Source organism: Calypte anna, chromosome 3 (genome assembly GCF_003957555.1).
Source record: "Calypte anna isolate BGI_N300 chromosome 3, bCalAnn1_v1.p, whole genome shotgun sequence".
Taxonomy (NCBI): Eukaryota; Metazoa; Chordata; class Aves; order Apodiformes; family Trochilidae; genus Calypte; species Calypte anna.
In genome coordinates, this window is record NC_044246.1 from 96,916,815 (window position 1) to 96,932,756 (window position 15,942).

The 15,942-nt window shown below is 36.8% G+C and overlaps 1 protein-coding gene across 1 annotated transcript in view; it reads right to left on the bottom strand.

The window, feature by feature from the left end:
* The window catches only part of MYT1L (myelin transcription factor 1 like), a 297,370-nt gene that overhangs the window by 120,470 nt on the left and 160,958 nt on the right, over window positions 1-15,942 (bottom strand). The window contains 3 exon segments of the mRNA XM_030447142.1: window positions 2,879-2,941; window positions 3,251-3,284; window positions 3,467-3,521. Coding sequence (XP_030303002.1) covers window positions 2,879-2,941; window positions 3,251-3,284; window positions 3,467-3,521 — 152 coding nt within the window.

Sequence of the window (15,942 nt, forward strand, 5' to 3'; positions counted from 1 at the left end):
CCTGCCCTCACGTGCCCTGCAGAGAAGCCTGTCCATCTTAGCTGCCTATTAGCACACTCAATTAACAAGTGAAAATTAAGCACCAAAGATAATAGCTGAGAGCAAAACACCAAGTCATGCAAGGTTTCACTTCAAACTAAGATTTGATATAAAGAAATAATCAAGAAGATGGAAATGGTACAACAAGATGTTACCATTCTTACCTAATCAGTACTAGTTTTGTGTTTTCAGGCACCTCAAAGGAAAAATCAGTGACATATAAGGCCTGTTTGATTCCCTAACTGTCCCTAACATTGTAATTCTTCTATAATTAAAAATACAATCACGGTACAATACATATGATAAAACTCTCATTTAACTTCTGATGATATTTTATCAGAAGAACAAAATTTCATCCCCTGAATCTGTCTGAAAAATTGGAAGTGTCTGTTTATTTGAGTTCAAGTTTAATGTGGTATCTGAACATGGCTTTCACTGTCGTATCGGTATTACAAGGAGAAAATTACAATGAAACAACAAACCCCAGAAATTTCAGAGACTTCAAGATATAGAATAGGATTCTGCAGAACTCTGACTACATCTAGTGGAAAAAACCACATTTCATTCCTAACAATGAGCTAGTCTGGTATAGTGAATGAAAAGGTCTTAACCTCATTAAAATGCTCTGTAGGTCTAAACAGAATTGATTTAGGCATCAGCTGAAATATGCAATTCCTTGAGCACAAAAAATTTGTACGACAGTGTGATTTCCTTGGAAGAAATGTTTGAGGGTCTTTCCCACCCAAAGAGCAAAATAGTAAAAAAGAAAAATATAGTTTCCTTTGTATTCTTTAAAAAAAACTTAAATTTGCCACATGTTGGTTGCAGTAGATAAAAAAACTCGTTTCTTTAGAAGGTATGTTTGTTGTCAAGCTCAAAAAAGAACTTTGTGATTATACACTAAGGAAGACATTGATCTGTTAAATATATTTTGATTAGTGGACTGGCAACTGGCAAGAAAACATAAAACCTCTACAAATTCTTTAACCACTAGGAAAACAAAAGAATAATTTTTTATGTATTTACAATTTTTATTCTTTCTCCATCCAAAATTTCATTTAATTAACAGCTCTGAGCTTCAGTCTTTTTGTGTACGGACATAACAGAATCAAGTCAAGAAAGTAAAATGTAGAATTATGTTTCGAAACTGCATGTAATTGTCCCAAACCTCACAACTATTCCTTTCCCCCTTTCCCAAAAGGGTGATTTTACACAAACAAAGTCACATGGATCAAAGAGCAATTAGAAAGAAGAAAAGTCAGATATTTTTTAGAGTTTCTTACTGTTTCAAGACTAGTGGTTTTGAAATTTGCACACAAATCCCATGAAGTGTAAGGAAATGCAATCTTGCAACTAGAAAGGGCATTTTTAGGATCACATCATTTAACTGTTGACTGCTCGTGAAATTTCTAAGGGAAAAGGATCTGGTGCCATTCATTAATTACTGATGAGGCTTGTATTTACATGAAGAAAATGGACAAAAGAAAACCATGATTTGAAGTGAAAAGTGACAAGTAATTAAAAAAGAATTAATTAAGAAGAATTTAAGAAGAATTTTGGTTAATTTTCCTAAATCAGTTTTCCAATCTAACCAAATCCTTTGGATAAACACAAAAAAGGTTAGGAAAAGAAATATAAATATAATTATTTCATCTTGTATATTGTTTAAAAGTAATTCAAAATAATTTTCATATCAGACATACAACTTTTCTCATTCTAACTTTTCAGAGTATTCTGGAGATTTCATACACCATTAAGCAAAAAAAAGCACTTGAGCGGCCTCAGTAACACTGAGTGGGCTGACATGTTGCTGTTTGATATTTTTCCTGATTCAAATAAATTCCTTAATGACAAACATATCATTTCAATTTAATTGATAAAATCCCTATACCCGCCGACAAAGCAGTTATCAAATTTACTGTGAAATACAAGTTCTTACAAACACCACAAGTGGTTTAAAAGCTGAAAAAGTCCAGAATGAAAAAAAATCTTAAGTCTCAGAACACTGGTTTGACTGCCCCTGTCTGCTCAGAAGAGAGATTGCCAAAAGATCAGCCATTTTATATTTCCAATAAAGGATTGCTGTACAAAATCTGTTAAATGGAATGCAGATCATGTGAGGAAAATTGTGTATTCTGAAGCTGTTAAATTTTCAACATTGCACAAGAAGTTCATGGACAAATGATTCAAGAAAGGAATGCTGTTTATACAGATGTACAACACTGCTGAACATTGCCATTGCAGGCACAGAAATGTGAAGATTGAGCTCTAAATTATTTTGAAGCACATGCAGTACATGTAACATATCCCCCCTCTATATATTATTAACAATAAACAGCTAGAAACATTATCTTAAAGGAGGTGCCACCACAATTCATACTCTAGAAACTGAAGTAAAGGTATTTATACCTATAATATAACATTTGAACTCAGAAGTCTTATTATCACACTGTCTATCACTTATTATCACTTTGTCTTAGGCTGTGACCTTTGAATCTAACTTGGTCATCAAAATAAAATTTTTCAGAAGCATGTTTTTCATTTGTAAAAAACATTAAATGACAGAAGTCACACTGGCAACAACGTGCTAATAGGGCCGAATTTTAATTTGCGTCACATGAGTGAGAGAATCGTATGCAAAAATCAAGAGAAGATTGACAATAAGAAGTTTCCTCAGCAAAAATGTGACTTATATTTAAAAAAAATTAAAAAAGGGAATCTGAATGGCTTCTAGAACATCTAATTGCTAATTTTTATCATTGTTTGGTTTATCAAGGTCACATCAGCTAATTTGTTTACCAAATCTCTTCACTAAATTATGAAAAACTACAGATATTACCTTCTGTGCCTTGCATATTTGCCACTAACATGACCACTGCCATCACAGCCAGGTGTGGGACAGCTGCAAAAAAGAGAGAGATTTAATTATATAGGTGCTGGTGTGCTGCAGAAAGATTATACTAAAAGCAGGCCATACTATTACAGAGGTGCAGGGCAACGGAGACAGAAAGAGAAATCAAATAACTGAAGGGGGAGGGGGGGGAAAAAAAGAGGGGATGCTTTTTATTAGCAAGTCTTGAGGGAATTAATTTCATCAGTGCAGCAGGGCATGAGCAAACCACCAATGAACTTGAAAGTGCATTATACCCATTAAAAGGCATGAATTTTCTAAATTGCTAATGGGGATACATTTTACACTCAGAGCACTAACCTGAACAGCTCTTGTATGGCTGGTTCCACGGGAACTGCAGAGAAATGGAAAATATATAAAAATTTATCATCTATTACAAGTACCCCTCTTCTACAGAAAATTACCAGAAAGGTTGTGTAAAAGCAAGGGTCAGAATGAATCGTGCAAAGAGATTCTGGAGGATGAAGGTCACCCTGAGCGGGGGCCTTGAGTGATTTACTGAAGCAAGAGACGTACCTCGAACACCTTTGGAGCGTGTGCGATGGCGCTTCTCGTCTGCATCCACCTCCATCTGGGAATAGATTAGCAGGCAGTCAATGTTCTTATCCTGCATGCACAGACTATCAATGCACAGACTGATAGAGTCTCTCACATAATTTATTGACACTATTTTAATTCCATTTTATCCTGTAAGGGAAAGCCCACCTTGCAGGGGATTTTTAGGATCTTTATGTTTATTTAGAAACAGAAAATGTGGTAATTTCTGCTTTAATCAGTCGATTTGCATGCCCTGCTTTCGTAGCCAATTGTGTGCAACTAAGTGCTGGTTCCTTTTTCTAAGGGATATTTCTGACATAAACCCCTGATTACTCCCATACAAGTTGAAACAAAGATTCAATAGATTTCTATACAATTTAAAACTAAAGTCAAGGGGTCATGCACCGCAGGCCGCTTTCTAAACAAATGCTTTGCAGTGGGAAATAGAGGAACAAATAATTAATGAAAAGGAGTTAAAAAACCATCATTAGAACCTTAAAGATTTCATGTTATTTAGTATGGCACTAAGACCTTTGCCAGTGTATTTCATTGTTTAGATATGGTTTTAAATTTTCAAGAATGGGCTTGCTTGCTACATATGGCTAAATCTTTGCCTTCATTTTATAAACAGCACACCCATCAGATGTAGCTTTCTATGCAACCATAATTAGACAGCAATCTTAAATATTTACCACACAGGGACAGGGCTGTAGATTAAGCCTTGGAAAGTACCATAAACACTAGTCTATCATAGCTTCCATAGGGCCACATGATTTCTTCTGATCTTTGGTGTAGTATTGTCACCAGACTTTCATAAGCAAAATGCTGGACTTTACAATTTTGTAAAACACAAAGATTGCACTGAACTGTGTCTTCAGAGATTGCGTCAGGGAAATAGATTTGGTATGTGTACCATCAGCTCTTCTGGATATGGAAGAATGGGATGGCAAAATGGGTCTGCAGTTGCTCATACATAGAGATGATATTGTAAAGGTCAGGAAGAGCAGAAATCAACCATGAGGCTCTAGAGCTCCCAGAAAAAAAATCAATCACTGGCTTAGAGCAATATCCTTGGACTAATACGTGGTAAGAATGTCACATATCGTGCAAAAGCTTGAAATCAGGTCCAAGAGACTTGTAGTTAACCCTTTAATCACCTAGCTTGCTTTGGTCAGTACACTAATACAAACTATATGGGAAGTAACTAGGAAGAAATCAAAGTGTACTTTTACAGAGCTCCCTCAACTCATTACAGTAGGAGGAAAGAGCCAGCACAATAAAAATTATGAATGACAGGTCTTTGGTGGAAAGAAAGAGCTACAAGGCTCTATGCTTCTTATGCAGTTCTGCTTCATGGTAGTCACGTATGGTTCCTGACAATGTGATTTACTCCACGCTAAAGGGCTGATCTTCTAAAATAAACATATCCCAAAAGCTAATACAGCAACAGCTTCTATTAGGGTGCTTCAATGCAGTCTTCTGATGGGGACCTTTACATCACTATGAGAGGATGTAATTTTTAAATTAAGACACATACATATAGCTGTATTCACACACAGGAGTACAAGCCTCCATCATCTTCAACCAATGGTGCTATTTGAGATGCTGTCAGGTATCCCAGCAGTCCTTCAGTTGTCAGACCAGAAAGATACAGACTGTACAGGTAGATTCTCTGTTACATATGCCAGCCCTGTGTACATATTTCAGATATTCTCTGTCAATCAGAAATGGCACCAGATGCCTATGGTTAGGTAACAAAACTTATGCTTAGCTAAAATAGCCACCAGACCCTGAGGAACAATTCCTCTGATCAGCTACTAGGTGTGGCTTCAGGGTGGACAGAATCAGTCTCTAGGCATCTGATACTGTCTATCTCTCCGTTGACTACAGCATGAGATACTTGGCACATCTGTAGACACTTACTACAAGCATCTGAAATGAACATTAACCCATCCACAGCATCTATCCTACACCTTGAGTTCACACCCTGCCCAGCTTCTCAGCTCCTATGATTTGATATGCATTTTAAGTTTTTGACGTTGCCATATCAAAGTACAGAACAGCATTTCTGGAATATAAAATTTTTCCACTAGATAATTATATAATTTTCACTTTACTAATAGGAAAGTAGTACAGTTTGTTATTCTGTAACTTCTGCAATTTGTGAGCAGTTGACAGGCGACTAGAAGTGCAGTTACTTATCTTCAACCCAGTATATTTTTTCTAAAGTTTGAAAAATATCTAGCCTCATTTGTCACCACTGAAAAATCTGCTGAAATAACTGTTATATTTTTAACATGGAAATTCTGCCCCAGTTGTTATGGTAGCCTGTGTAAATTTAGAAGGGGCAAACTACAAAACAGATTTGCCTGTTTTTGTAAACAAAAGTAAGCACTTCAATTCAACAGTGCTGCGAGTACACTTTTAAATACACAGACAGTCAAAGAAGAAATCACTAAGTGAAAAAACCCCTACAGGATCCATGCAATCCAGATCCAGATGTAGGCCAAAGAAGTGAGAAAATATTTTAAAAGCTGCAGGCATGCAGTGTTATTCTAAATTCTGTTGTGTATCCTACACAGACTGCTGCTTCACCAGAAAGGCAGAGACCTACCCCTGCCTTTCTCTGTGACCTAGATGTCCTGTGCTATGTCAACCTGTGTCTTAGATGTTCTGTGACACAACAAATTAGGGTAGGTGCTTATGTTTAGTCAGTGGAATTTTGCCTTGACTTTATTTACATCCTCACTCACAGATCTTCAAGGCTTTATGATGCCAAACTTTTAGTCTTATTACCCATTCAATATTGGATGCTGGGAGTAATCAAATTAATTAAATTCTACATGAGGTGCACATTGGTTCTGTGAAAGGATGGTCATCTGCCAACTTATGATATCAGTCACCAGACTCGCCCTTTGGCATTTCCATCACCATTAATCTCACACAAAACCAGACTTCCTCACCATTTTCATAGGCAGAAAAAGGAAATGTGGACTTGAGTGACTCACAATGAGTTCACCTCAGTAGTCCTACTTTATTCATGACATCTGCACTGTAGTTTGCAGAACACTGAGTCTCTTCTTCCAGAAAAGAATGTGTGAACATCCAGGACAGGCTGGCTGGAGTCAGTTTTTAAAAAGGAGACACCTAAAAGATTGTGCATAATAGCAAAGAGCAGGGCATCAGTAGTAGAAAGACAAGAAATTAATGACCTGGTTACAAAGAGAAGCTGTAGACATGAAAATTGAGAGGTCTAAGTTCTTAATTCTGAAAAGAAATAAAAAGGCCTTGGTAGAAAGTAAAGTAGAAATTAAGTCATAACTAGCAACTCTGTATGACATGATGCAGAGTTATGTGAATTGATATTACTGAAGATTTAGATAAACAAGACCCTGAAAAGTTACACATAAGTGCTCTAGATAATAAATCACAAGATAGGGTATAAGAGAATGTCTATTACACTTGAACATATATTGATAATAACCAAATAGGACATGAAATAGGTTCTTTAACATGGCAAAAAATGAAAAGGAAAAATCTCTGTTATGGTGATGGATTTTTATGGAACAGCTGACCAGTGCTATTACCACAGGAGTATCCTTGAACTTTCTAAAAATGATATCTGATAAGTTTCTTATGTAAGAAGTTATTTAACGAGCCAGAAATTATTTAACCAGCTGAAGGAGACTCTATACTAATCTGCCTCTTCTGGGTAAAAAAAACAAAACAAAACAAAACAAAACAAAAAAAAAAAAAAAAAAAAAAAACAGAAAGGAAAAAAAAAAAAATACCCCTTTGTACAGGCAATTAAGATGTATTATTATGTTAAGATACAGGATCTGATGCTAATAATAAATACAGATCTGCACACACAAACACAAGGTGCTTTAAAATTGTCAGTATATAACTGTTGCAAATAAACATGAGCCAAAATTATTACAAGAAAACCTTATACCATAATATTAATACGAACAGTTGAAAAATACTTAATTTTTAGGCTCTTTTCCAGGACAAATGGCAATTTGTGTTCCCTTGTAGGAATGTAGTTCAGCATTTTTGTCCCTTGCAGGCAGGTAGTTCTGAAAATGATAATTCTTGTTAAAATTTCCAGGGATTCCTAGAGGCATGGAGACTTCAGGGTTCAGTCCCAGATTCCAAAACTTCCAACTCAGGCAACACTTGTTTAGTGAGTTTTTCCCTCTAGCCATGATATAACAGAAATCTACCAAACCATGAATGAACTAAGAGCCTTAAATACGGACTAATTGTTTCCAATTTTTTCCTTACCTGACTTATTTTAAATTCAAAAATTGAATTCTAAAATACTCCCGAAAACTGCCCAAAATTTACTCAAGCAGAACATTCACTGTCTATACCACATAAAGGAGTATGGTGATCTTCTATAACCTTAAAAATCTATCACAAGTACTGGTAAAAACTACAACTACTGCATAACTATTATAGCCAATTAAGTACTTTGCTAAAATTATTAAAAATCATGTTTTTCCCTAATCAGTAGTGTTACATATACTTAAAATGTGATAAAATATTTAGAGGAAAAAATTCTGATTTCCTGAAAATGCTGTAAGTTGATTACATAGAAAGTATGCAGTTTCAAATAACCTCCATGTGACTGAATGCCACAGAATGGTTTGGGTTGTAAGGGACCTTAAAGATCATCTGGTTCCAACCCTCCTGTATGGAAAGGGACACCATGCACTAGATCAGGTTGCTCAAGGCCCCATCCAACCTGGCCTTGAACAGCCCCAGGGAGGAGGCAGCTACAACCTCCTTGGGCAACCTGTGCTGGTGTCTCACCAACCTCAAATTGAAGAATTTCTTCCTAATGTCTAACCTAAATCTCCCGTCTGCAAGTTTTAAACCATTTCTTCTTGTCCTCTAACTACAAATCCATGTAAAAAGCCCTACCCCAGCTTTCTTGTAGGCCCCCCTCAGATATTGGAAGGTTGCTATAAGGTCACCTCAGAGCCTCCTCTTCTCCAGGCTCAATAACCTCAACTTTCTTAGCCTGTCTTGACAGGGGAGGTGCTCCAGCCCTCTGATCATTTTAGTTTCTCTCCTCTGTACGTTTCAGGAGCTCTATGTCTTTCTTATGCTGGATACTCCAGGACTGGACACAGTACTCAGGTGAGGTCACACAAATGCAGAGTACAGGGGGAGAATCACCTCCCTCGACCACTGCCTCTGCTTCTTTTGATGCAGCCCAGGACTGGGTTGGCTTTCTGGGCTGCAAGCACATACTGATGGCTCAAGTTAAGTAAGATTCAAATTTCTACAGGCAAGATTCCAGCACTACTTCTATAGGCAAGGATTGCTGAGTATTTAGAAGTTCAAAAGTTGTTCCTTCGGTATGGAAGTTAAATTGAAAGATTTTAAAGAACACTTTTTTAATCCAGTATCTCAAAGAATGAAACAAAATATATCAAATATATTTCACATAGTTGAAATACTTCTACATTCTAATAATCAAACAAATATGTCTCAGAAAATGATAAATAGCTTATGTGAGCAGCATATCCCATTTATATCACTACTGTATGTAGTAGTCCTAAAAAATAAACAGACCTTCTACTGCTCTGCTCAGAAAATAACAGGCAAATCCAAATTTTAACACACATTTTTCACTGTATCTGTATTTCAAAAGCAATTAATTTTCTAATAATGATAGTAGAATCATATAATCATCGAATCAGAGAATGGCCTGGTTTGGAAGGGACCTTAAAGATCATCTAGTTCCAAACACCCTGCCTCAGGCAGGGACACATCCCACCAGACCAGATTGCTCAAGGCCCCATTTAACTTGGTCTTAAACACCTGCAGGGAGGGGGCAGCCACTACTTTCCTGAGTAACTTGTTCCTGTTACTAAATAATTTCTTCCTAATATCTAACCTAAATCTCCCCTCTTCGAGTTTTAAACCATTACCCCTCATCCTGTTACTAAATGGTCTTTTAAAAGTTTCTCTCCAGGTTTCCTGTAGGCCCCATTCAGGTACTGGAAGGCTGATCCAGTGTCTCACCAGAGCCTTCTCTTCTGTAGGCTGAACCAGCCCAACTCACTCAGCCTCTCTCCATAGAAGAGGTGCTCCAGCCCCCAGGTCATCTTTATGGCTGTCCACTGATATTTATGTGACAAAAGGCAAACAAATAAAAACTGGAAACACAACTGTGTAAAATAAATAAGGAAATTATATCCTAGATTTAAACTGAAAGTACAGGACATAATTTTTTACAAAGTTTCTATTATTTTTGCTTTATGGAGCTATCCCACTGTTATGTGTAACTCTCATAACGTTCTGTGTTAATCTGAACTCATGCAACATGACCCAGAAGAAAGAAAAAGCAATTCTAAAAATTAAGAAGAATGACTACGCAGAACATTTATATTAATACAAATTAACCAAAAATGTGGACTAAATTAATTTAAATTTCCTTTTAACAACTGAAAATATCAATGCTTAACATGTGATCTCTACCATGGTAGTTAAAGTACAAAGCTATGGCACTATTCCAGAGGTACATTAATATAATACTGTATGTATTCTTACATTGCTCCTCAACCTAGAATGATCCAGGACTTAGACACAGTGTTTATTTTTAATAAGTTTAGATTTAAAATTATTTTACCAAAATATGGCCACATACGTAGAGTTTCATTTGGAAATGTTTTCATCAAGTAGAAGGGGAAAATTAGGTGACGATTCCAGGGACTTAGAATGCACAGAATCTGCTCTCTGCATGTACAAACCTTCAACTTTCCACATGACACCAGAGACCACTTCAACAGATTTGATCTCTGGAGTCATACAGAGTTTTTTTACTCATTCTACTGAGGCTTCAGTTGGATTTCAGTTATTCAACTTCTATGACAATATGCTCCAGTAGATCTTCTTCTCCCCCAAATGTCAGTAGGGTACAATGAATCTGAATTGTTAACAACAGATAACTGATAACATGACTTACTAAGCATAATCTCAAAAAGTAATTGCATTCTTAATTCTTAAATCTTCTCAATTAAATGTGGCCTATTACTGCTCTTAACAGAGCTGAATAACTTTCAGGGTATTTGTTTTGACAAATAACCTGAATGATTCTCTGAAATATATTTAATATACTTATTTCTGGTTATAATACCTACAAGAGAAAATGAAGACAAAACTGCAGGCTAGAAAGTTACTCCATGAAACTACTAGAGTCTTTATGGAATGGTGAGTCAGGAGGGATAGCAACTTCCCTGTTCTTTCAGAGCCTTTCCCCCATAAACCCAGATGTCTTCTTGGCATGGACATCTAAAATTAATTCAAATATTTTTCACTACCCTTTTGAGTAAAATGGCAAAATTTAAAAAAGAATTATCATATTTGAATCTTCCCTTTAGGAAAACACCAGCACACAACCAGAACCTCTTAGATAAAAGAAGTTGAGGGTACATATTACAAAGTGACCAACTAGGCACACGGGCAAATTAATGACTAGAATATAAATTACTCCTTTGTCCTCTTCTACTTGTGATGAACACACAAAGCTTTTATTAATATCAAGGAGAGTCCTTCTCACAGAATAATAGGAGAATATATCCTCAGGACTTGTACTCAAACTTTGAGTAAGAGTCATTCTCCTGCTAAAATGTACAGAAGGAATCCGATCCTTACGTTTTCAGATTATTAGTGCACGCTGAAGCTAAATCTGTAAACACAGGCCAGAATGAGCAGAATTTTGGCTATACTCACAAGGTCATTCTATATGCTTTTTTTGAAGATATACATTTGGGATTCATTGAATTATTCTGGAGGGAAGGCAGAAAGCACTTTCAAGTATTTGTCAGCTTCATATTAGAGTGGAAAGGACCCAAAGAGCACACAGCTCATTTGAACATAAATTCTTATTACTTTTTTTTTACATTCTTAGATATCAGGGATGAGAAAGCAGCATGGAAACCAGAAGTAAGAAGAGGACCTATAGCACTTTTTTGTTGAGGGAGAAGATATACTTTCAACAGTCTATGGCACCTTTATGGAGCCATAGATATGCTTAGTGAGTAGCCTTTAGGACATGACCTGTAGTAGAACTAGATCTTCCATCTGGAAGAAGAGATCCAGAATATGTCCACACAGCTGAACAACTCCAATCCTCCCAAATTCCTGTTGTTTCATAAGCCTCTAAAATATTTAGTTTCACCTTCAGAAAGTGCTCTAAGTATTAGATGCCAGGTACCTAATATATGATTTTAAATCTCTTGACCTATCCCTCAGCCTGTGCCTTCTCGGGCAGCTGTGAAGACAGGCCAGTATCTGCTATCACCTAATCCTTCTTTAACCAGTCCCCAAGCGTGGTCCTGCAACAGGCTGCTTGGTCTGTGAATGGTCAAAATTGTGAGTGCCAGTGTACACCAACAGGCCCATGCAATATTGAAGTCTCAAGACTTCAATAATGAAGTCCTGTTGAAATTTTCCCCTTATCTATAAGCACTTCTGACCAGACAAGTATTTTTTTATTTTAGTCATATAGACAGGCTCAAACAAGGATTTATGCATCCATGCATTAGATGCAGACATTTAAAGAAACCATTCACTGATTTAAAGACCTTATAATAAGAAATTAATTAAACAGAAGAGAAAATAAGTCTATATACCTCTATATATATTAGTAAGAAGCAGCACAGATTAAAGCTCTCTGTAAAATGTATGGTAAGAAACAGAAAACAAATACTGAGAAATATTTTGGATGTAGAACTATTTTTTCATTGTGATTAACAGAAGCATAACATGCTACTTTCAAGTGGGGAGATAAACTTAAACCTTTAGAAATTATGGGAAATGAGATTTCTTGAAGATTATTTCCTATACTCCTGGTGATTCTGAACCAAATTTATATCTAGTTCATTAAATCTCTTCTAAAAATTCTGATGACATAGGGCTACATGCATTAAAATTAAGACATAGAATCATAGAATCAGCTGGGATGGAAAAGACCTCTGAGATCCTCTGGAAAGGGTCTCCGAGATCAATTATATGGGTTACCATGGGGCTCACAAGTAATGCAGAATGTTCTATATTTTCATTGTTAGGCTTAAAACTCTCTAGCTTAGGGAAGACATGCAAAGCAGTCACTTTAAAGACAGCCCAGTTCCACCCGTGATCCACACTTGTAATGTGCTGACACCAACTGTGCACATTCTGAGGTGCAATAGGCACCAAAAGACAGGTCACAGGATTTAGCAAGAGTAATTTCACAGAAGTCTATGTTCTGCACAAGCACCAATACTTAAATACATCTTTACATAAGGTAGACCTTATAAATATACATAATGGCCTTTTGGGTACAGCACACCTAATGAAAAGTTTCTGTATTTCTATTTCGCCAATATTTTGTGTGTATGTTTCTGTAAGCACATATTTTATTAGCTAAAATGTAGCTACATTTGAAGGGCCATAACCCAGTCTTTTCTGTAACTCTCATACAATATATTATCACTACAGGTTTTTAAATTATCATTAAAATCCTAGGAGAATAAAGAACAAGCAAATGTGGGACACTTTAATAACCTACATCAAGATTGAGGAATGTGTATTATAGTACCTATCACCATACACAGAAATAAGACCACATAATAAAAAGCCAAAGCACATTCATGGAAATTCAGGTCAAAGTGGTCATAACATTAGAGTTTTAGCTTTAGCTTTGAATATCCTAATGACTGTAATCACAATCATGCTGTGTTTCAACCTCTTTGTTAGTCTGAATCACCCATATTCAAGTCAGGCCTGGAGGCCTTTTGAAGGAGAAAAGCCTCCCAGAGCTGTGCCTGGTAAACTGCTTGTAAAAGAGTGCACAGCTCTGCAGAAGCATAAAGTCATTGACTTGTTCCCATAGTTCAGCCAGAAGCAGAGTTTTAAGAGCAACAGCTCTGAGGACCAGTAAACCAAGAGATCATTATGGAAAACGATGGGGAGAAAAAAACAGATTTCAACTGTCCTATTTTGCTCAACAGATTTCACTTTCACGTCTGCTACAGTCAGTGGGAGGCTCATCCTGCCTTCCCTTGAAAAGGAAAGAGACAATGCTTGTTTGCATATCTTGTGCATTTTCTTTAATTGGGCTGGGGTTTACCCTCCAGAAATTATCTACATTATTTGAGTCTGTAATTAAATTGAGGAGTCTGTTGGTTAATCTTGTAGTGATTCAAAGTTTTAAATAGCGAATGTATGAAAATATATCTTTTTCTGAATACAAGGAGAAAATAGAACAGCTCTGAACAAGCCATTTAAACATATTTAGCACTTCTATGTATTCTCTTTTTCTCTCAGAAACACGCATGGGTATGTATGATCTAAAATACCCACAAGGGGCTTTGGTAAACGGCAAGTCACCACATTCAAAAATAGATATCACTGTATGCATGCCACAGCATAAAACCATGGAATTTTTAAGTTTTTAAACACTATGATACCAGTTTCTAAAATCTGGTTTCTAGTACCCTAATCTTCATAATGGAATCATATACTCACACACTTCTAGAATGGTTTGTGTTGGAAGGGACCTTAAAGACCATCTAGTTCTAACCCCCCTGCCACAGGCAGGGACACCTCTCACTAGCTCAGGATGCTCAAATCTCCATCCAACCTGGTCTTTAACACTTCCAGGGAAGGGGCGTCCACAACTTCCTTGGACAGCCTCTGCCAGCATCTCACCACTCACACTGAAGAATTTATTTCTAATATTTAACCTAAATCTACCCTCTCCCAGTTTGAAACTGTTATCCCTTATCCTATCACTACAGACTCCTGTGAAAGGTCCCTCCTCTATGTACTGAAAGGCTTCTACAGGGTCTCCACAGAGCCTGCTTTTCTTCAGGCTGAATAACCCCAATTCTCTCATCCTGTCTTCAAAATGGAGGTGCTCCAACCTTCTGATCCTCTTCATGGCCCTCCTCTGGACTTGCCCCAACATCTCCATCCGCTTCTTTTGCTGGGCACTACAAAATATGGACACAGTATTCCAGGGGGGGTCTCACAAGTGAGGAGCAGATGAGGAGAATCATCTCCCTCGACCTGCTGGCCACTCTTCTTTTGATGTAGCCCAGGATAAGGTTGGCTTTCTGGGCTGCAAGTCCACACTGACAACTCATGTTGAGCTTTTAATCAACCAACACCCCCAAGTCATTCTCAACACTGCTCTCAATCCTTTCTCTGTCCTTGGGATTTCCCTGACCGAGGTGCAAGACCTTGCACTTAGAATGTCATGAGGTTGGCATGGACCCATATCTCAAGCCTGTCAAGGTCCCTCTGGATGGTATCCCTTCTCTCCAGTGTATCAACCACACCACACAGCTTGCTGTTATCAGCGAACTTGCTGAGAGTGAACTCAATCTCAAAGTCAATGCTGCTGACAAGGATATAAGCAGCACCAAACAGTCCCAGCACCAATTCCACTCATCACTGGTCTCCACTTGGACATCAAGCCACTGACCACAGCTCTTTGAGTGCAACCATCCAGCCAGTTACTCCTCCATCACATGGTCCATCTGTAATATATACCATCCATATAAATATACCACAACTAAATTTCATGGTAAAGTTTGCTGATCCAGTATAGCATCCACAGTAGACAACAGTAATTCCTTCACCAGCACTGAATCAGACTATTTTTGAAGACAACTATAAGTATTTAAAAAAAAAACAGAGAAAGGCACCACATAAAACAAAAGTGTAAATAAAAAGATGAGATTGATGCTTAAGGTTTTGATTAAACAAAATTAAACATATGCTAACTCTAGTGTAAATGTACCGCACAAAGTATTTCAGGTGAATAAAAAGGAAACCTTCATAAATTACATCTTCTTGTTAATTCTAAGAGACTCATGTAGGCCTTTCAGTTTAGTAAATTCTCAGTCTTCATACTGAAAGCAGAATATTAAACAGAGTCTCTTAGTCATTTTTAAAATAGATAATTGTTCTTGCTATTAAGTAACAGACCAGCATTCCTTCCTTTCCATTCACGAACATACAATAATGAAAGCTCATTTCTGGTTTTAGGCTTTGCCTTATCATGGGGATGGCAAGGGTACTGTTTCAGAACCACATGGCATAAAAATATTTGTTGCTATTAGTGTACAAACCATTATGCTTATCAAAGGGCAAGCTATATATAGCTTATAGCTATTAGAAATGCAACAATTAGTTGATAAATTAATAAGACAGACAAGCAAAATATCAGTCATGGCACTATTAACATCATTAGCATAAATTAAACAGGATCACAGATTACTGCATCTGTTGAATAAAACAAGAGCACCTACTTCAGTTGTTCAATAACTTGCATACTTTTAACACTAAAACTAAACTACACAATGCTCAGAAGATAAAAAAGGAGTCCACAAGAAAAAAATAATGAATATTCATTGGTAATTTGCTGCTCAAGACTTGTTTATAGCAAA